At 42.6% G+C, this 22,025-nt stretch overlaps 1 protein-coding gene and 1 non-coding gene across 2 annotated transcripts in view; one reads left to right on the forward strand and one right to left on the reverse strand.

Moving 5' to 3' along the window:
• LOC124040385 (dynein axonemal heavy chain 17-like) overlaps nucleotides 1–22,025 on the reverse strand; it is a 79,087-nt gene that overhangs the window by 12,390 nt on the left and 44,672 nt on the right. The window contains 12 exon segments of the mRNA XM_046357531.1: nucleotides 5,650–5,772; nucleotides 6,006–6,176; nucleotides 6,298–6,438; nucleotides 6,527–6,691; nucleotides 11,807–12,011; nucleotides 12,376–12,498; nucleotides 12,726–12,961; nucleotides 14,674–14,866; nucleotides 15,121–15,236; nucleotides 18,029–18,236; nucleotides 18,383–18,600; nucleotides 19,028–19,288. Coding sequence (XP_046213487.1) covers nucleotides 5,650–5,772; nucleotides 6,006–6,176; nucleotides 6,298–6,438; nucleotides 6,527–6,691; nucleotides 11,807–12,011; nucleotides 12,376–12,498; nucleotides 12,726–12,961; nucleotides 14,674–14,866; nucleotides 15,121–15,236; nucleotides 18,029–18,236; nucleotides 18,383–18,600; nucleotides 19,028–19,288 — 2,160 coding nt within the window.
• Nucleotides 518–571, forward strand: LOC124040524. Its single transcript, XR_006839757.1, has one exon. It is a non-coding gene; the product is annotated as a U7 small nuclear RNA (small nuclear RNA).

A 22,025-nucleotide genomic window follows, 5' to 3' on the forward strand; every position in this document is an offset into this window, starting at 1 on the left:
TAGTTTTTGTATGTCTAGGGTTTTTGTAGGTCTAGGGGTTTTTGTATGTCTATGTTGGCCTGATATGGTTCCCAATCAGAGACAGCTGTTGTCTCTGATTGGGGATCATATTTAGGCACCCCTTTTTCCCACTTTCTAGTGTGGGATCTTGACTATGTGTAGTTGCCTGTCAGCATTATTTTGTATAGCGTTTTGTTTGTTCTTTATTTGTTTTGTTTAGTGAGTTTCCGTTTATTAAAATACTTGATCTCAGTCATACGACGAACGTGACAAGCAATCTGTAGTATACTACAGTCAGCAAAAACACTACACTTTTTTAAATATAGTAAATACTACAGTATTTAATTTGCATATACCATGCCCATTCCCCTCCCCCATTTCACAATTTGTGCCACCCATAAGTGAGAAAGCTAAATGCCAAGTATTGACCATATATTGTGTTCCCTACAGGTTATAGAAAAGAGCAGAAGCTCTTAACTGTCTGTTCAGACCCCAGTACAACCTACCTACAGTCTGGAAATTTTACTCTTTTAGTATTTCTCCAGTAGGTTTCCTGAAGGAGAAAGCCCACTTATATGTCAAAGATAATAAAACAAAAACACTATAGTAAATACTACAGTAATGTCTGCAAAAATACTACAGTACACTACAATCTGCAAAAACACTACATTAATTACTATAGTATATACTTCAGCTCTTACTACAGTAGTTCTACTATAATTAACTGTAAATACTACACTATTAAAAACTATACAGTGAATCCTACAGTAAATTCCACAAAAACACTACAGTAAATACTATATAATTAATACCATTGTATACTATAGTATATTTTCATTTGGGATGCTTTGGGTCATGTACAAAAATGCTGGGCAGGCCATTATTTTGGCTATTTTATTATTATTATTATTATTTTGGCTATTTTAGCTATGTCCCCATTGGATAACAATGCCCCAACCCACAGGGCACGAGTGGTCACTGAATAGTTGATTGCTCCATGCTTGATTGTTCATCTTGATCATAATAGATTCATCATGTATATGGTTTGGCTACGTGAATTAATCTACACGCAGCCAGAGCCAGTAGCAGCAGCATCGCTCTTGCAAAAAACGCTACAGATTGGCAAGTGAAACGCACACTGGGCACTCTGATTGGACCAGCAAACTGTCAATCAACACAGGGGTGAGCTAGCAACAGATTGTTGATTTGCTGTACAGGTATAGGTTCCCGGTGCAGCACAAATGTCAAAATGTCGTGAGAGAGGATTGCCATAATAAATAAATATGCAGCTCCAAAAAAAATGTGGTGATTAAGAATATTAACACTTACTTTTCAAGCTCACCAGCAATGGTGGCAAACATTACTAGCATAGGTCTACTGGTCTTTTGGTATGTAACAATTGCTTCATATTGATAATTTACTTATGAAGCTTGTGTTTGGAATGTGTTGTTAAAATCAAATATTACCGTGGCGAAGAGGCGCTGCTCTTCACGTGCAGTCTACAGACTCCTGCCAGTAGCTTTTTTCTTCCTCTTGTTGAAATAAAATATTTTCTGTTGCTTTCACACATTTAAATGCCCTATGTGGTAAATCTATATTTCATCTAATACTACAATAATTGCTAGCGTTTCTCCATTCCATTGCCTTACTGTATATTGCAACACCTAGACATTTCTGTTTCATGTTTGATAGGCCTACGATACATTTTCATTTTATAGCCAACCATTTCTTACCCTGCTCTGAGTGGGTGTGAGTGGTCCTTCTGTAGCTCAGTTGGTAGAGCATGGCGCTTGTAACGCCAGGGTAGTGGGTTCGATTCCCGGGACCATACATAGAATGTATGCACACATGACTGTAAGTCGCTTTGGATAAAAGCGTCTGCTAAATGGCATATATTATTATTATGTTTATAGTGCACATGAACATTCGCAAGACTCATGAGGTAGAAGTTATGTTTATTTAATTCAATATATAGTTTAATTTGTTCATGTTTCCCCGGGTTATAATATATTTGCCATTTAGCAGACGCTTTTATCCAAAGCGACTTACAGTCATGTGTGCATACATTCTACGTATGGGTGGTCCCGGGAATCGAACCCACTACCCTGGCGTTACAAGCGCCATGCTCTACCAACTGAGCTACAGAAGGACCACGCAGCCAGAGGCAGTAGCTCTGGCTGCGTGGTGTCTGTCTGTCATTTTTGTTGCGCCTTAGTGCGCATAGAAATAGGCGACGTGGCCTGCGTTCCACGCTTTGGAGTTTGAACATTGAATAAGATAAAAGAATTGTTCCATGTTTGCATGGTGTTGGTATATCATTAATAATCATTACGTCTAATTAAGACCAATGTCGCAATGGATGTGGAAATTTCCTTTAACGTTGTAGAACCATTTTATTGGTTATAATTGCCAATTAGGTAATTGTATGGTCCTGGGCGCCAAGTACTTATTATGTAGGCCTACCTGTTTGAGCTCCTGTTAGACAAATTCTATTTGGTTTCTCAGATAGGGCAGGTTAAGCCTGACACAGAGGCTATTGCCCGTGTATATTTTGTATAATATGGCGCTTTCACCATTGGATCACCAAGACCTGTAAATGTACACTCTGAGCTCGTCAACCTGCCTTGCCTTCTGCTGCTATAAGGTCTATTACATAGGCTGCTAATAAAAATATGTTGTAGACAAAATAATGTAAAGGGCTGTCCGGTAGCCTCGATAGACAATGATTTGTAGTTGAACAAGTCGTTGCATGTATACAGTTGAAGTCGGAAGTTTACATACACCTTAGCCAAATACATTTAAACTCAGTTTTTCACAATTCCTGACATTTAATCACATTCCCAGGGAGTCAGAAGTTTACATACACTCAATTAGTATTTGGTAACATTGCCTTTAAAATGGTTTAACTTGGGCCAAACATTTCGGGTAGCCTTCCACAAGCTTCCCACAATAAGTTGGGGGAATTTTGGCCCATTCCTCCTGACAGAGCTGATGTAACTGAGTCAGGTTTGGAGGCCTCCTTGCTCGCACATGCTTTTTCAGTTCTGCCCACAAATTTTCTATAGGATTGAGGTCAGGGCTTTGTGATGGCCACCTCAACACCTTGACTTTGTTGTCTTTAAGCCATTTTGCCACAACTTTGGAAGTATGCTTGAGGTCATTGTCCATGGAAGACCCATTTGTGACCAAGCTTTAACTTCCTGACTGATGTCTTAAAATGTTGCTTCAATATATCCACATAATCTTCCTTTCCTCATGATGCCATCTATTTTGTGAAGACCACCAGTCTCTCCTGCAGCAAAGCACCCCCCACAACATGATGCTGCCACCCCCGTGCTCCCCCTTTTTCCTCCAAACATAACGATGGTCATTATGGCCAAACCGTTCTATTTTTGTTTCATCAGACCAGAGGACATTTCTCCAAAAAGTACGATCTTTGTCCCCGTGTGCAGTTGCAAACCGTAGTCTGTTTTTTTGTGCCGGTTTTGGAGCAGTGGCTTCTTCCTTGCTGAGTGGCCTTTCAGGTTATGTCGATATAGGACTCATTTTACTGTGAATATATATACTTTTGTACCTGTTTCCTCCAGCATCCTCACAAGGTCCTTTGTTGTTGTTCTGGGATTGATTTGCACTTTTCGCAACAAAGTACGTTCATCTCCAGGAGACAGAATGCGTCTCCTTCCTGAGCGGTATGACGGCTGTGTGGTCCCATGGTGTCAAATTATGTCAATTAGTCTATCAGAAAATTCTAAAGCCATGACATAATTTTATGGAATTTTCCAAGCTGTTTAAAAGGGACAGTCAACTTAGTGTCTATAAACTTCTGACCCACTGGAATTGTGACACAGTGAATAATAAGTTAAATAATCCGTCTGTAAACAATTGTTGGAAAAATTACTTTAAAATGACTTATGTCATGCACAAAGAAAGTAGATGTCCTAACCGACTTGCCAAAACTCTAGTTTGTTAACAAGTAATTTGTGGAGTTGTTGAAAAACGAGTTTTAATGACTCCAACCTATGTGTATGTAAACATCCGACTTCAACTGTATATATATATTTTTTGTTTACTTGACTTGCGACTTGAAAACTTGTGACTCGACTTGCTCTTAGAATGCACGACTTTGACTCGAGTCTTGACCCGTTCTACCTTGGACCCGACTTGAGACTTACTTGTGACTCAAATAATAGTGACTTGGTCCCACCTCTGGCAATAAGTCCAACTTCTAATAGCTTGGATTAGTTTAGAAAAATCTATGTTATTTGTCTTTGTCTAAAAAAAAAAAAATTCAAAAGGCACTCGCACGTCTGAGCTATCTTTTTTGCAGGTGCATGGTAACAGTTGAATAAGATGAGAAAAAAGCAGGAACCCGCACACTGCCCTTGATTGTATCACTGCTCTTTAAGAAGCTTTATGTATCGGCCTCACGGCCTTCGTCAGGGCTTTTGAGGCTGTTACGTAAAGCTTGTTAAAGAGCAGTGATACTATCAAGAGCAGTGTGCGGGTTCCTTCTCTTTTCTCATTTATCTTTGTGTAGCATAAGATTTTTTACCTTTAGATCAATCAATGTGCATGCAAAAACACACATTGAAACAAACAATTTTTAAAAATGTACTTGCAATAGAGCATGCTGGGAAATATTATAATAATGGGTGAGGCTTTTGAGTGTGTGTGATGACTGTACCTTTATATTCAAAATATTGGGTACAAAAATAATGCACTATTATAATAGATTATCAGCACATGTACCCTAAAAGGTACAGCACATCAGCTCTATATCACCCCATCTAGACTGCACAGGTTCAACCCAGATATCTCCTCCCTATGTTTTAGATGTGGCTCAGATGAAGGAACATTCCTCCATTCCACTTGGCAGTGTTCAAAACTACACGGTTTCTGGCAGGGGGTATGCGATACCATATCCTCAATTCACGGGGTTGCATTCCCTTTAGACCCGGAGGTCTGTCTACTGGGTAACTTTACTAACACCAATCTTAGGCAAAGCCATACTATAAAGCTAACAGAAATATTGCTAGCGATTGCCAAGAAATGTATTGCCTTGAAATGGAAATTGGATTCCTCCTTGCCAGTTGCAATGTGGCTTTCGGAAGTTAATAGTTGTATCCCTTTGGAGAAAATCACTTATTGCTTGAGGAATAAGTTAAAGACATTTTACAGAATTTGGCAACCTTTTATTGACTATATGGAGAATCTCCCCCCACATCTCATTGATTGAATCTATATATAATCCTCACAATGTTTCACAAGTAATGTATATTTTGTAGCCTACGGCAGGTGATCCAATGTCTCGTTATTTATTTATTTATTTTTAATTATTGTATGTTTGTTTATATAACTATAATTATAATTTATTTTTGTTACGTTCGTCTGTTACTGTCACTTTGTTCTATCGTTGTCTAATATCTTTTCACTTTTGTTTTGAATGTTCTTAATTGGAAAATGCAAAAAAAAAATATATATATAAAAAAAGTACAGCACAGTACCATGTGAGATTATATGTGTACCTCTGAAAGGACATTATGCAAATGTTGATATTTTTGTACCCCTGTTTACAATACTGTACTCTAACCGTACTCTTTCTTCTGAGAGTGTAGAGTGTGTGTGCGTGTGTGTTTGGGCTGTGCCCACCTTGATGCCACCCCAGCCCTGGTTGGCCAGGAAGTCAACCGGAGAGCCCAGGCCAGCTTTGTACGGAAACCTCAGGAGGAAGTCCAGCTCAGTAGGGTTGATCTCCTTCTTCATCAGCAAGATCTACTCACACACACAAATAAATAGTATTCTCATCCACCAAGCAGAAATGTTCTATGTAAGTATATGGGCCTATGTGTGTCACCAAATGTCACTTTGATTCTGTAAGTTCCTATTTTGTCAAAAGTCATTCTGTCTGCGTCCCAAACGGTACCCTATTCCCTATTTAGTGCTCTAATTTTGACCAGGGCTCATAGGGCACCCTATTCACTAGTCTGTCTGGTGTGTTTTCTGACCTGGAATGCAACCTGAGCGATGAAGGTAAGCTTGTCCCTCTCAAATAGGCTGCGGTTGGTGTACATGAACACAGAGTAGGTGATCTGATCTATCAGGTTGTTCACTCTGTGTTTCACCTCGTCCGCCGGCTCTGTAAGCATGATGGCCACCTCAAACACAACACTGAAAGCCTACACACACAGACAGACACACACACACACACACACACAAAACCAAGTTTTCATCAAATATTAGTTGATAATAAAGTATTGAGTATTGAGAGTGTGATTCTAAAGTCCTGTGGAGTGTTACCTTGAGGGAGAACTGGTAGATGGGGTTGATTTTGTTCAGGTCGTTGAGAATAAAGTAGAGCAGGGCAGCTCGTATTGATGCAGGTCTGTAGTTCTCTCTGGCCTCGTTGATCTTAACCTCTGTTATCTTCGCTTCGCGCACCTGAAGGCCACAAACCCAAACATTCTCCACTCACCTTCACACCATAATAGACCATCATTAGAGAAAGTGTGTTTGTGTGTGTGTGTACCTTCTCCTCGATCTCGGTGGCGGTTGCCTTGGTGATTTCCAGGTTCTCTACGAGGGCGGTGTCTCCCAAAAAGTTTCCGGAGGCAGCCGAGAGGCGAGCCAACAGAGAGTCCTCCAGCTGCTTCAGCACAATCTTAAAGTTGTTTTGCTGCTTGGTCAGCTCAGCCTATATACACATCGCAGAGCAACGGGGACAGGTTAGTCACAGCACCCGGAGTAGAGTAAAGGTGCCCTTAGATGCTGATCTTGGGTCAGTTTTGCATTTCCCCCACTAATGGTTAAAACGGTTGGGGAATGTAGAAGCTGATCCTAGATCAGGTTGTGTGGTTCCCAACACTTCACCCCCGGAGCCACACCACCTTCCACTTATCCTGAAGAGATCCACTTGAAGACAGGGGAACTGACTTTTTTTGTGTCACAAACCATATCAATTATATTGGATATCATTTTTCATTGCTTGATTTGGCTTGCCCTCTCTACACACACAAAAATAATTCTACAGTGCCAAATAAGGGTTATTTGGCTTGTAACCATAGCGGATCCCTTTTCGAGTGCTATATAGAACCCTTATTTGAAGGTACTATAAAGAACCATGCTCATAAGGTTCTAAAATAAACCTTTATGGTGCAATAAAGAACCATTTCCTAAACGACAAAGAATCATTAAAAAAGGTTCTAGCAAAGGGTTCTTTACCTTTATGGAAAATGCTTCTATAAATAACCTTTCTCGATCTCAAAGGTTCTACAAAGAACCTTTTGAAGAACCATACAGTTTTTATTTTGGTTAGCCATATTAAATTGTAAAAATCATTTAGTTCTATTTGTAAGTAAAGGAGGCTTTGTTGTGAAATTGGAAGCTGATTCTAGATTTAATTTGGAGATGCTTAATATGAGCCTGGAAGGAGAGTTTACGGTCTAGCCAGACACCTAGGTATTTGTAGTTGTCCACATATTCTAAGTCAGAACCATCCAGAGTAGTGATGCTAGTTGGGCAGGCGGGTGCGGGCAGCGATCGGTTGAAAAGCATGCATTTGGTTTTACTGGCGTTTAAGAGCAGTTGGAGGCCACGGAAAGAGTGTTGTATGGCATTGAAGCTCATTTGGAGGTTTGTTAACACAGTGTCCCAAGAAGGGCCAGATGTATACAGAATGATGTTGTCTGCGTAGAGGTGGATCAAGGAATCACCCGCAGCAAGAGTGACATCATTGATATAAACAGAAAAAATAGTCTCCCCGAGAATTGAACCCTGTGGTACCCCCATTGAGACTGCCAGAGGTCCGGACAACAGGCCATCTGATTTGACACACTGAACTCTATCTGAGAAGTAGTTGGTGAACCAGGCGAGGCAGTCATTTGAGAAACCAAGGCTGTTGAGTCTGCCGATAAGAATACGGTGATTGACAGAGTCAAAGCCTTGGCTAGGTCGATGAAGACGGCTGCACAGTACTGTCTTTTATCGATGGCGGTTATGATATCGTTTAGTACCTTGAGCTTGGCTAAGGTGCACCCATGACCAGCTCGGAAACCGGATTACACAGCGAAGAAGGTACGGTGGGATTTGAAATAGTCAGTGATCTGTTTGTTAACTTGGCTTTGGAAAGGCAGGGCAGGATGGATATAGGTCTGTAACAGTTTGGGTCTAGAGTGTCACCCTCTTTGAAGATGGGGATGACTGCGGCAGCTTTCCAATCTTTCGGAATCTCGGACGATGCGAAAGAGGTTGAACAGGCTAGTAATAGGGGTCGCAACAATGGCTGCGGATAATTTTAGAAAGAGAGGGGCCAGATTGTCTAGCCCAGCTGATTTGTATGGGTCCAGATTTTGCAGCTCTTTCAGAACATCTGCTATCTGGATTTGGGTGAAGGAGAAGCTAAGGCCATACAAATTTGACTTGATGTATAACAGATGCCCCACTTAACAATAGACCAAACAAATATACAAATAAATGTTTTACATGGATTCATTTTAAACTATTCCTTTTGACGAATCGATTGATTTGCTTCGTCACTGTTGTGTTTGGGATTCGGTTCAATCATGGTGAATAGAATCGTGGGAATCAAATTTGTGAATTGTAAACAGTAAAATAAAAAAATGTAGTAGCCTTCCTTATGGATCATATTGTTGCGGAATTTGATTTGCAGATACATTACATGACCAAAAGTACGTGGACATGTGCTCATTGAACATATCATTCCAAAATCATGGGTTTTATGGAGTTGGTCCTCCCTTTGCTGCTATAACAGCCTCCACCCTTCTGTGAAGACTTTTCACTAGATGTTGGAACATTGCTGCAAGGGACTTGATTCCATTCAGCCACAAGAGCTTTAGTGAAGTTGTGCAATGATGTTAGGCGATTAGGCCTGGCTCGCAGTCGGCATTCCAATTCATCACAAAGGTGTTCATTGGGGTTGAAGTCAGGGCTCTGTGCAGGCCAGTCAAGTTCTTCCACACCGATCTCAAAAAAAACATTTCTGTATGGACTTCGCTTTGTGCACAGGGGCATTGTCATGCTGAAATAGGAAAGGGCCTTCCACAAACTGTTGCCACAATGTTAGAAGCTGTAGTTTATGCTTTCAGTACTAGATTAATTCTCTGACCCTTTGATGGGGTGGACAATATGTCAGTTCATGCTGCAAAAGTTCTAATTGGTTGGAGAATGTCCTCCAGAAGTTATGATAATTACTGTATAAGTCTATGGAAGGGGGTGAGAACCATGTAGGCAGTATACCATACACGTTTAGTCTGCATGGTCAATGCAGCACATGCAAAAATGTTGATAACAATGCTGTTTTTTTATAAATCCACTAGTGTTCTACAATGACACTATTAGCTTGTGTTTCTTACATCAGCAAACAGCTAGTTCGTCTTTTCTTAGCAAGTTGCCCTAAATCTTGTGAGATGATAATGGTTAGTCGCTAATGCTAATAGCTAGCTAGGTAATAAAAGTAATGAGTAAGAGCAAACGTAGCTAGCTAATACAGCCTGATAATACTAGTGATGGTGTAGACCTAAATCGGCATGTGGTTTATGCAACAGTATCTTCTAAATCAAAGAGGAATATCCAAAGCAAGAATATGTTAGCTACATGAAGTAACTAAGATAAAACATGCAATGTAGCCAAAGCTTATAGGGTCCCCTAGGAAACACTTTATTTCCTACCCTGTCACAATAACCTCCCTGGCATTTTAATTACTTGTCATCTCAAACAACACTACTAAAAGTGCTCACTATTATATCCTAACTATAGAATTAGAATAGTCATTCTATTTCCATGATTCCAACAGTTTTTCTTGAAATCGCAAGTCAAATCGCAATTGCAACATTTGGTTAAAAATATGTACCAGATTATTTGTCCATGTAGTGCAGCCCTATGTGGCAGTGTGGAAATGATCTCAATTGAGCAGTGGTGTAAAGTATTTAAGTAAAAATACATTCAAGTACTACTTAAGTAGTACTTGCAAGTATTTTTTACTTAAGTACTTTTTTTGTTTGTTTTTTGACTACATGTTTTTTGACTACATTCCTAAAGAAAATACTGTACTTTTTACTCCATACATTTTCCCTGACACCTAAAAGTACTCATTACATTTTGAATGCTTATCAGGACAGTAAAAATGGTTCAATTCACGCACTTGTCAAGAGAATATCCCTGGTCATCTACTGCCTCTGATCTGGAGGACTCACTAAACACAAATGCTTTGTTTGTAAATTATGTCTGAGTGTTGGAGTGTGCCCCTGGCTATCTGTAAATGAAAAAAAAGAAAATGGTGCCATCTGGTTTGCTTAATATAAGGAATTGGAAATGATTTATACTTTTACTTTTGATACTTAAGTATATTTAAAATCAAATACTTTTCGACTTATACTCAAGTAGAATTTTACTGGGTGACTTTCACTTTTACAATTTTCTATTAACGTATCTTTACTTTTACTCAAGTATGTCAATTGGGTACTTTTTCCACCACTGCAACTGAGTGCAGGAAATGCAGAAGTGCTGAAACTTGTTTTGGTTGAAGTTGAATTGAACAGTATAAAACAATAAGATTGGAGAAAGGCTCATTGAAATCACTTAGAATGTATGTGTTGCCACCCTAGTGTTAACGGTGTGAAATGGCTAGCTAGTTAGCGGGGTGCCGGCTAATAGCGTTTCAATCGGTGACGCCACTCGCTCTGAGACCTTGAAGTAGCCTACCTTACTCTCTGCTCTCTCATCTGGCAACAGCAGACTTACAGTGGCACATGCACACACAGAGTTGTAGGCTACATGTGGGAGCTCTTTAGCATCTTGAAAATGCGCCTCGGTAGGAGTAAGCTATGATTTGATGTTCATTTTTCCCCCAGATTTTGTCTTGGTGGCAACAATTAAGCAGCTGTACAACATAGAGGAAACACTGTATTCATCTCCGGTCACATTTTTTAAGAGCATTGAAAACTGAATTTAAGACAAGACCAAGTCCATAACAAACCGTTTTGAGGACAGCCGTTTTACCAAACCCCTCATAGAGTTTTCTGTCTGTTGCTGTTCTTGTTAAGTTGGATTTGGCCAGCTCAAAGTGAGCTTCGAAGTTAGACCGAAAGAGCTTGCCACCCAGCATGGCCTCCGCCATAGCCTACAGTTCTTCATTCTTCTCCCCACCGCCAGAGAGAAGACAGGGAGCAAAACCATCATTTACCTAACTCTAGGCTGCTATAAATATTTATTTGGTTTGTCATTCTATAATTTTTAATGGAATTTGGGTGGTTATTTAATATATTTGATTTGGAATTTATCAGAATACTTTTCCAGAAATAGTTTTGCCATCTCTAAGTATTCTCAAATTGGAAAAAGTAAGGGAGTGCCACTCCCCCACGCTCTACACCCCTGTCTACAGGTGTAGACAACTAAAAGACATTGTGATTAGATGTTCCCGACCACGTCCGAAAGTAGTCAGACAGGCATTGTGAGATATCTTAGGCTGCGTTTATACAGGCAGCCAAATTGACATTTTTTTGACCAATCAGATTTGAAAAGGATCTGATGTTAAAAGATCTGATGTGATTGGTCCAAAGATCAATTAGCGTAAAAAAATAAATCAGGCTGCTCGTATAAAAGTAAGCTTACAAGAGTAGAAGAATATCTGTCAAATCATTTGCATACAGGGAGGATATCTGGTCACAATGTGGACACCGTGGACGGATAAGAGACATTTTACTACCATGTGTAGATGCAACAGCTACAATCAGAATGGAGATCAGAACAAAGGACGCATGCTAGCTCTAGGTATAAAAACAGCTTCTGTCACCTTGAGCTCTTCCAGGTCTGGCCGTTCCTTAGCGACCACGGCGGCTAGCAGCTGGTCCTCCAGCCCGTCTCTGGTAACCAGGAAGTTGATGAGCGTACACTGAGCCTGCATCTCAGGCTTGTAGTGAGGGTTGAAGTACTTAGTGTGCAGGATGAGACGGAAGCTAGGGCTGTACTCTACCTCCTTGTCTCCTATCCGGATGTACCTGCCAGACAGAATACATGAGAGAGACTGAAGGACAATTTTGTTTTTATTGGATGGCAAAGAAATATAATACATTTTAGGTGTGGCCCTCCGGACCTCAGTGAAGACTGAATGTGGTCCTCAAGGAAAATTAGTTTGACATCCCTGCCCTATGTGGAGTCATTGTGTGTGTCTGAAATGGCACTGTACTCCCTAAGCAGTGGACTACTTTTGACTGGTCAAAATAATATATATCGCATTAGCACCAGGTCAAAAGTAGTGCACTAAATAGGGAATATGGGATGCAGACATTGTGAGGAGTCATAGTGGCCCAGGGATGGGTGTCAGAGGGCTGTAAGTGGTATATAGAGGTGATGATGACTTACTTGCCCTTCTTGATGGTGTTCCTGCCCAGTAAAGGGTCCAGAACGGGTTCTACATTCTCACTGATGTTCTCTAACAGCAGAGTGTCTCCGTTAGACACAGCGCTCTCGATGCTGTCCAGGTACCTACACACACACACACACACACACACACACACACACACACACACACACACACACACACACACACACACACACACACACACACACACACACACACACACACACACACACACACACACACACACACACACACACACACACACACACACAGGATAGGTAGTATATCAATGCCTGGTAAACAAGACCACACACTGGCTACTCTATCAGGACTGTGTGTGAGAAGGACTGACCCTTTCTGTCCCAGCCGGATGACTTTAAGGTTGTCTCCGTATTTCCTTTTGATCCACTTGATTCCCTGGAGCTGGGCATCCACGATGAGCGGCCAGCGTTCCGTGTTGCACAGGATGGTGGCGTTCTCAATGGACATGCGGTCACTAGGCAAGCCCTGGTTGCTCCAGGCAGCGATGTCTGCGTCATCTGTCAGCAACATCAGGGGGTCCAGCCCCTCTGTGATCGGGATGGGGACCTGGGAGAGGGAGGGTTGGAACAGGAGATTACTACAGTATACTACATCTGCATCACTTTGCTGGTTAGCAAATGTTTAATTGATAACACACTCATTCATGCAAGTCAATCTCCTTTCAGGTGATTAAGTCATGTTGAACTAATTTATCATTCTATTCATTCAGTGACCCGGGTCTGACTGTGATGTTTCCGTTACTGACGTATGGTTTGTGTACTGAGCCAGGAGTGTGTGGTGTACCTTGAGCTCTCTGAGGTAGTGTTAGGAGTGTGTGGTGTGTGGTGTACCTTGAGCTCTCTGAGGTAGTGTTAGGAGTGTGTGGTGTGTGGTGTACCTTGAGCTCTCTGAGGTAGTGTTAGGAGTGTGTGGTGTACCTTGAACTCTCTGAGGTAGTGTTAGGAGTGTGTGTGTGTGGTGAACTCTGAGGTAGTGTTGAGTGTGTGGTGTACTCTCTGAGGTAGTGTTAGGAGTGTGTGGTGTACCTTGAACTCTCTGAGGTAGTGTTAGGAGTGTGTGGTGTACCTTGAACTCTCTGAGGTAGTGTTAGGAGTGTGTGGTGTACCTTGAGCTCTTTGAGGTAGTGTTAGCTGTGTGTGGTGTACCTTGAACTCTCTGAGGTAGTGTTAGGTGTGTGTGGTGTACCTTGAGCTCTTTGAGGTAGTGTTAGGTGTGTGCGGTGTGTGGTTTACCTTGAGCTCTCTGAGGTAGTGTTAGGTGTGTGTGGTATACCTTGAACTCTCTGAGGTAGTGTTAGGTGTGTATGGTGTGTGGTTTACCTTGAGCTCTCTGAGGTAGTGTTAGGTAGTGTTAGGTGTGTGTGGTGTGTGGTTTACCTTGAACTCTCTGAGGTAGTGTTAGGTGTGTGTGGTGTACCTTGAACTCTCTGAGGTAGTGTTAGGTGTGTGTGGTGTGTGGTTTACCTTGAGCTCTCTGAGGTAGTGTTAGGTGTGTGTGGTGTGTGGTTTACCTTGAGCTCTTTGAGGTAGTGTTAGGTGTGTGTGGTGTGTGGTTTACCTTGAGCTCTCTGAGGTAGTGTTAGGTGTGTGTGGTGTGTGGTTTACCTTGAACTCTCTGAGGTAGTGTTAGGTGTGTGTGGTGTGTGGTTTACCTTGAACTCTCTGAGGTAGTGTTAGGAGTGTGTGGTGTGTGGTGAACTCTCTGAGGTAGTGTTAGGAGTGTGTGGTGTACCTTGAACTCTCTGAGGTAGTGTTAGGAGTGTGTGGTGTGTGGTGTACCTTGAACTCTCTGAGGTAGTGTTAGGAGTGTGTGGTGTACCTTGAACTCTCTGAGGTAGTGTTAGGAGTGTGTGGTGTACCTTGACTCTTTGAGGTAGTGTTAGGAGTGTGTGGTGTACCTTGAGCTCTTTGAGGTAGTGTTAGGAGTGTGTGGTGTACCTTGAGCTCTCTGAGGTAGTGTTAGGTGTGTATGGTGTGTGGTGTACCTTGAGCTCTCTGAGTGTAGTGTTGGTGGTGTGTGTGTGTGTGTGTGGTTACCTTGAACTCTCTGAGTGTAGTGTTAGCTCTCTGAGGTGTGTAGGTGTGTGTGGTGTACCTTGAACTCTCTGAGGTAGTGTTAGGTGTGTGTGTGTGGTTTACCTTGAACTCTCTGAGGTAGTGTTAGGTGTGTGTGGTGTACCTTGAACTCTCTGAGGTAGTGTTAGGTGTGTGTGGTGTACCTTGAGCTCTTTGAGGTAGTGTTAGGAGTGTGTGGTGTACCTTGAGATCTTTGAGGTAGGGCAGCCAGTACTTGTCCATGAGTTCAATGCGGTACTTCTTGGTGAAGTAGCCCACGTAGGAGACGAAGGCAGAGATGAGCATGACGTCACCACTCAGAGTCTTCTCCTGGATCTTAAACTGGGCCACCGACTCTGACCAACGCACCTTCTCTGAGGCCAGACCTCCCACCAGCCTGCCAGAGAGAGAAACACAGTCACACCACGTGTCAATATGACAGTTATCAAAGATGGTAGACTAAATCTTATTAAATCAAAGATATAATTTCAAATTCTACAAATATTAAAATATCTCTATACTTATACTGAATCAAATATTCAAAGACACCGTTTGAATTTAAACCAGGAAGGCACAGGCAGTGAGTGTCATCCCATGTCTGTGGTTGTGTTTTGTGGTGCAGTGCTGTACTGTACTGTAGCTGCACGTCACCTGTTGGCCAGAGAGATGGTCTGATTGGTGGCGTCTGCTTCCTGTTGACACCTCAGCTTGTCCGATGTGGCCTTCTCAAACTCCGATGTCAGTTTGGCCAGGTTAGCATTCAGTTGCTAAATACAAGACCACAACATCCCTCTTTCATGGATAATAAGACCGGGAGGGTGAGAATAGAAAGACAGCAACAAGGCACATTTCTGTTTCACAATGGAATTATTATATTCTACACTGTAATTTTATGTCAACTTGAGTCAAATCAAGGAAACCAGCTGCAATATGATTTCTAGTTCACTCAACTTAATAAGAAAGGTTCTGCTAACATACATTCCTGAGTTGTCTCAACACATTTGTCAAAGTTGAGTAAACTAGAAATCGTATTGTAGCTGGTTGCCTTGATTTTTTAAAGTTGACTCAACTTTTGATTTCTAGTCCTGTCAATTTAACAATGCAAGGATATCATCAGCTAAATGATTTAAGCTCCATGGACCAATGTAGCGAATTCGATGGGTAGCCCCGACCTGGTCCAACGACGGTCAACCCAATACCTTAGCAATTACGCCAAGAGAATCGAAGTTGGATGAACTATAATAAATATTTTTAGTTGCGGGTCTGAGCAAACTAAACTCTATTGTGGGATCAACTCAGCTATTTGTGTTGCAGGATTTCAAATTCAATTGTATTTGTCATGTGCCGAATACAACCTTACAGTGAAATGATTACTTACAAGCCCTTAACCAACAATGCAGTTAAGAAAAATAAGTTTTAAGAAAGTATTTAATAATCTGAAGTAAACAAATTAAAAATTAAAAATGGAAAAATAACAAATAATTAAAAAGAACAATAAAATAATAGTAATGAGGCTATATACAGGGGGTACCGGGAAAGAGTCAATGTGCAGGGGCACAGGTTAGTCGAGGTAGTATGTACATGTAGGTAGAGGTAAATTAACAGAGAGTAGCAGAAGCGTAGAAATGGGGGGTTAGCCATTTAGTTAGCTGTTCAGGAGTCTTATGGCTTGGGGGTAGAAGTTATTAAGCTGCCTTTTGAACCTAGACTTGGCGCTCCGGTACCGCTTGCCATGCGGTAGCAGAGAGAACAGTCTATGACTAGGGTGGCTGGAGTCTTTGCCAATTTTTAGGGCCTTCCTCTGACACAGCCTGGTATAGAGGTCCTGGCTGGCAGGAAGCTTGGCCCCGGTGATGTACTGTGCCGTATGCAGTACCCTCTGTAGTGCCTTGCTGTCGAGGCTGAGCAGTTGCCATACCAAGCTGTGATTTGGACACCAAGGAACCTCTCAACCTGCTCCACTACAGCCCTGTTGATGAGAATGGGGCCGTGCTAGGCCCTTACTTTTCCTGTAGTCCACGATCATCTCCTTTGTCTTGATCACATTGAGGGAGAGGCTGTTATCCTGGCACCACACTGTCAGGTCTCTGACCTCCTCCCTATAAGCTGTCTCATTGTTGTTGGTGATCAGGCCTACATCTGTTGTGTCGTCGGCAAACTTAATGATCTGTGTAGTAATATTATTTGTATCTCAGAGCCATTTGCATTGCTAGTTAGAGCCTAATGTTAGCTAGCTAACATTGAACCTGGTTGGTTAGCTACCTGCAGATTCATGCAGGGTAGTAATGTTATGAGTTGGGATTATGGTTAATTGTTTAGCTAGCTAGCTACATGTCTAAACAAAAGACTCCACTATGCAAGTAACTATTTCACTAGAATGTTTATGATGTCACTGCGTAAACAGTTGATAGCCAGAGCGAATTTACCATCTACGGCTATCTACTCCGATTTCAGAGCACTCTCATCTGAGTGTGCCAGAGCGCAGAATAACTGAAGAATTTACAAACATTAAATATGGCTGTGTGTAAACATAGGCAAAAAAAGCATAATTCAATTGTTGCCAGCAGCACAGATACATTCACCAACGCTCTGGATAACATAAAAACAGCCTAACCAGGTCTAGGGCGAAGAAAATGGTCAGTGAGCTGTTCTCTCATTTCTGTCAAAAAAAGCATAATTAAATTGCAGGCTAGCCAACGTTAGCCAGTTAGCTTGGGTGCTTGACTGCTGTTGTTGGGTCAGAAAGTTCAGACCAACCCTACTTTTCGGCCAGAGCTTCCAGTGTGCGCTCTGAACACTCCAAGAGGCGAAACGCTCTGAATTTACGAACACCCAGAGCACACTCTAGCACTCCAGATTAAATTTACGAACAAACCCATAGTATAAGCCAGCCTTTAGTCTTGAAATCTTTGGTTGTTTACTACATAGCCTCACATGTGAATCCTTAAAGAGAAGGGTGGGGCTAAAGCTTTTAAGAGGGTGTGAACGATGCTGAATGGGTGTAGACAAAGAAGAGCTCTCCAGTAGGTACCAAAACATAGATAGGGCCATTTTTTCAAAAGTGAGGTTACACGTTTATCAACTTTCAAAGCAGAATTACTTTCCCATTGTTCCCACTGTAATGTATGATATACCATTTCCTAGCTCTGAGTCTCTCCTTTTATCCAATGTAAAAAACACAATTTCAAATCGAGCCGATCGGTCATATATAAGTGAATTCCCCAAATACTTTTGGTCCCCTAAAATGGGGAGATTATGTCCAAAAAGTGCTGTAATTTCTACAAAGTTCACCTGATATCGATGAAAATACCCTCAAATTAAAACTGACAGTCTGCACTCTAACCTTTTAGTCATTGTATCATTTCAAATCCAAAGTGCTGGAGTAAAGAGTCCCCCAAAAATGTCACTGTCCCAATACTTTTGAAGCTCACTTTAGATGCACATCTTAAATCAGGTTACAGACCAGTTAACTAGGCCTAAGACCCCTAGATTTAGCGAGTGCAACTATATTAGAAGGCTAGTTAATTGGTTTTGTAAAAATTCTATTGTATTCTCTCACATTGATCTTGGTCTTGATGATGGAGAGTTTGTCCAAGGCAGCGGCTAGCTCAGCATTGGCCTGGGCCAGAGTCTGGCGTTTGGGCTCCACATCACAGTACACCTCGTAGAACATCACAATGTTGATGCACCACGAACACAGACCTGCAGCAGCAAGTGACTTAGAGCGGATGTATTCTGGCTCGAATGTGGGGTCATTCTTAAACGGTCTGCACAGGGAATAAAAAGAAGATACACACAAAATCTATCATCAACAAGATATAAGGGGAAAAGGGACTCAAAACTTCAGAGAAATAAGGATTTCCTGATGAATCAGCTAAAGTGTTTGGATGTCAGCTAGGTTTGTGTTTCTCACTGGAAGGCCTTAATGCAGGTGTCAGGGATGTTCTCCTTGTTGTAGTTGATCAGGGCGTCCAGGAAGGCGTCCACCTTAGCCATGACATTCTTGGCAGCCTTCCAGCTCTTGTCTTTAGGCACCTTCCCTCCGGGGGCCATCAGGATCATCACAGCACCCATCACGTTCACCACCGCCTCCGGAGGTGAGCCAAACGACTTCAACTCTGTCAGGTTGTTCTGCAGTACAGGGGGAACAGAGAGGTTATACGACACACAGAGTCACTTAACTCACTGAACAACACATACATACACTCTTCAGCATATTCGGCTCACTGCAGTAGTTTCAATGCTCGATTCCTACTAATCTTGTTAACTATCCTAGAATGTGTTGAAAGCTCTATACATACTACACACACACACACACGTTATGTTCTATCACCGTGGGGCCCTAAAATGAATTTCCATTCAAATTCCCTAAACTTAACTATAACCACTAACTTTTTACCCCAACTCTAATTCTAACCCAAACCCCTAAACTTAAAATAGCCTTTATCCTCATGGGGACGTGGGAAATGGCCCCTCCGGGATAATTTTACTTGTTTTATCCTTGTGGGGACATTTGGGGATTTTAGAAACCAACCCCCACACACACACACATCCAGACCTTGTTGAGAGTGTTGAGAGCCTCCTGGGCAGCCAACAGTGCAGGTTCTGCTTTGGCCAAGTCCTCTTCACAAGACCTCTGTTTTTCTCCCACATTCTTGGCGATTACTTGCACTTTGAGCTCCTCATCGTTGGCTATGACCTTCTCCTTGGACACTTTCTCTGTTTCTACACCGACCACCTCGATGAGCTTGTCAGCATCCTCATTCTTCTGCTTGAGCTCCACCTCCTGCACGGCCAGCTTGGCCTTCAGATCATCCACCTGGTGGAGGGAACACACACATCAGAAACAGAACACAACTACACACACATCAGAGACAGAAGACAACGCTGTGCAACACTTCTGCAGGTTGTTCATCATTGGTGTAAAAGGAGAATATGTTCTTAGTCAACTTCATTGGTAAATTCAAGTTTGGTGGGTTATAAATGTATCAATGGCTAATAAATTAATGACTAGTGGTGGGCACCAATATCGATAATACAATGATATCGATTTCGTTTGATATCGATATGACGTAGGCATGATATCGTTTAAAACTTATTTTACCCGCTTTCTACACTCTTTTGTAAAAATAAATAAACGCACCAGCATTTACTGCCGCACTCGGCGTATGGCTAGCAGAGCAAAGACATAGCATGGGTTCACCCATGGTGTCACGTCCTGACCTTAGTTCCTTTTTTATGTCTCTGTTTTAGTTTGGTCAGGGCACGAGTTGGGGTGGGCATTCTATGTTTTGTATTCTAGGTTTTGTATTTCTATGTGTTTGGCCTGGTATGGTTCCCAATCTGCTCCAGGTTACCACGCTGCTTTAGTGGGTAGTGTTTTCTGTCTCTGTTCCAGACAGGACTGTTTTGTTTGTTCTGTTTTGTTCTAGTGTTCAGTGTAATTAAAATATCATGAACACGTACCACGTTGCACCTTGGTCCTCTCCTTCTTCCACCAACGACAACCGTTACAGAACTACTCACCAAAAAAGGAACAAGCAGCTTGGTAACCTGGAGCAGAGGGTTCTGGACTCCTGGACTTGGGAGGAGATTTTGGACAGTAAGGGACCCTGGGCACAGGCTGGGGAATATCGCCGCCCCAGGGAAGAGCTGGAGGCAGCTGAAGCAGAGTGGCAGCGATATGAGGAGTTAGCACGGCAGCACAACAGGAACGAGAGGCAGCCCCAAAAATGTATTGGGGGGAGCACACGGGGAGTGTGGCTAAGTCAGGTAGGAGACCTGAGCCAACTCCCCGTGCTTACCGTGGCGAGAGGTTGACCGGGCAGGCACCGTGTTATGCCGTGAGGTGCAAGGTGTCCCCAGTGCGCAGGCATAGCCCGGTGCGCTACATTGCAGCTCCTCGTATCGGCCCGGGCTAGAGTGGGCATTGAGCCAGGAATAATGAAGCCGGCTCCGCGCATCTGGTCTCCAGTGTGTCTCCTCGGCCCGGGTTATATGGCACCAGCCCTACGCACGGTGTCCCGGTTCACCAGCACAGCCCAGGGCGGTCTGTTCCACCCCGCCGCACTTGCCGGGCTACAGGGAGTATCCAGCCAGGACAGGTTGTGCAGGCTCGGTGCTCGAGACCTCCAGTGAGCCTCCATGGTCCGGTCAATCCGGTGCCTCCTCCACGCACCAGGCTGGGCAGCCCCACGCACCAGGCTGGGTGCGCCCTTCACACCGGCGCTGCCAGAGTCGCCCTTCACTCCGGCGCTGCCAGTCTCCCGTCTACTCGGGGCCGGCTGAAAGGCTCCCCAGTCCAGGGTCGGTGGCGAGGGTCGCCGCTCCAAAGGCGCCACCTAAGTGGGCCCAGACTAAAGTGGAGTGGGGTCCACGTCCCGCGCCAGAGTCGCCACCGCGGACAGATGCCCACCCAGACCCTCCCAGATGGGTTTAGGTTTTGTGTCCGGAGCTTAGTTCCTTTTTATGTCTCTGTTTTAGTTTGGTCAGGGCGTGAGTTGGGGTGGGCATTCGATGTTTTGTAGTCTAGGTTTTGTAGTTATGTGTTTCGCCTGGTATGGTTCCCAATCAGAAGCAGCTGGCAATCGTTGTCTCTGATTGAGAACCATACTTAGGTAGCCTGCTCCCACCTGTGTTTGTGGGTAGTTGTTTTCTGACTCTGTGTCTCTACCAGACATGACTGTTTCAGTTGTGTTTCAGTGTTCAGTTATTGAATACATTTAACATGGACACTTACCACGCTGCGTATTGGTCCGATCCTTCTTATTCCTCATCAGAAGAGGAAGACAATCGTTACACATGGGACTAGCTTGCTAACTCTAATCAAACAAAAATATTGTCAAAACATGCAAGATAATCCTTATGGCCACAATGTATTTCATGTTTCATCCATACATGTATTTGTTTCTTCACGAGTCAACCACCCTCACCTTATAGCAAACAATGGTGATGGAACAAAGTAGAAGGCAACAGACAACTGCTGGTGGAAAACCTTCTCACATTGTAAGAAAGCTAATAGTTGTTGTGCCATACATGTGTTCTTTACATTATTTAGTTAATACTTGTGCACACTTCATCTGGTTTAACAAACATGTTTGCAGTTAGGCAACTGGCTATTTTTGCTTTAGTTAACGTTGCCTAACCCCACAACCCCAGCTAGTCAGCAAGCCAAGTACAGTGCCTTGCAAAAATATTCACCCCCTTGGAATTTTTCCTATTTTGTTGCAGTATAACCTATAATTTAAATTTATTTTTATTTGGATTTCATGTAATGGACATACACAAAATAGTCCAAATTGGTGAAGTGAAATGAAAAAAAGAACTTAGTATTCGGCCCCCTTGAACTTTGCGACCTTTGGCACATTTCAGGCTTCAAACATAAAGATATAAAACTGTATTTTTTCGTGAAGAATCAACAACAAGTGGGACACAATCATGAAGTGGAACGACATTTATTGGATATTTCAAACTTTTTTAACAAATCAAAAACTGAACAATTGGGCGTGCAAAATTATTCAGCCCCCTTAAGTTAATACTTTGTAGCGCCAACTTTT

Source organism: Oncorhynchus gorbuscha, linkage group LG07 (assembly GCF_021184085.1).
Source record: "Oncorhynchus gorbuscha isolate QuinsamMale2020 ecotype Even-year linkage group LG07, OgorEven_v1.0, whole genome shotgun sequence".
Lineage (NCBI taxonomy): Eukaryota > Metazoa > Chordata > Actinopteri > Salmoniformes > Salmonidae > Oncorhynchus > Oncorhynchus gorbuscha.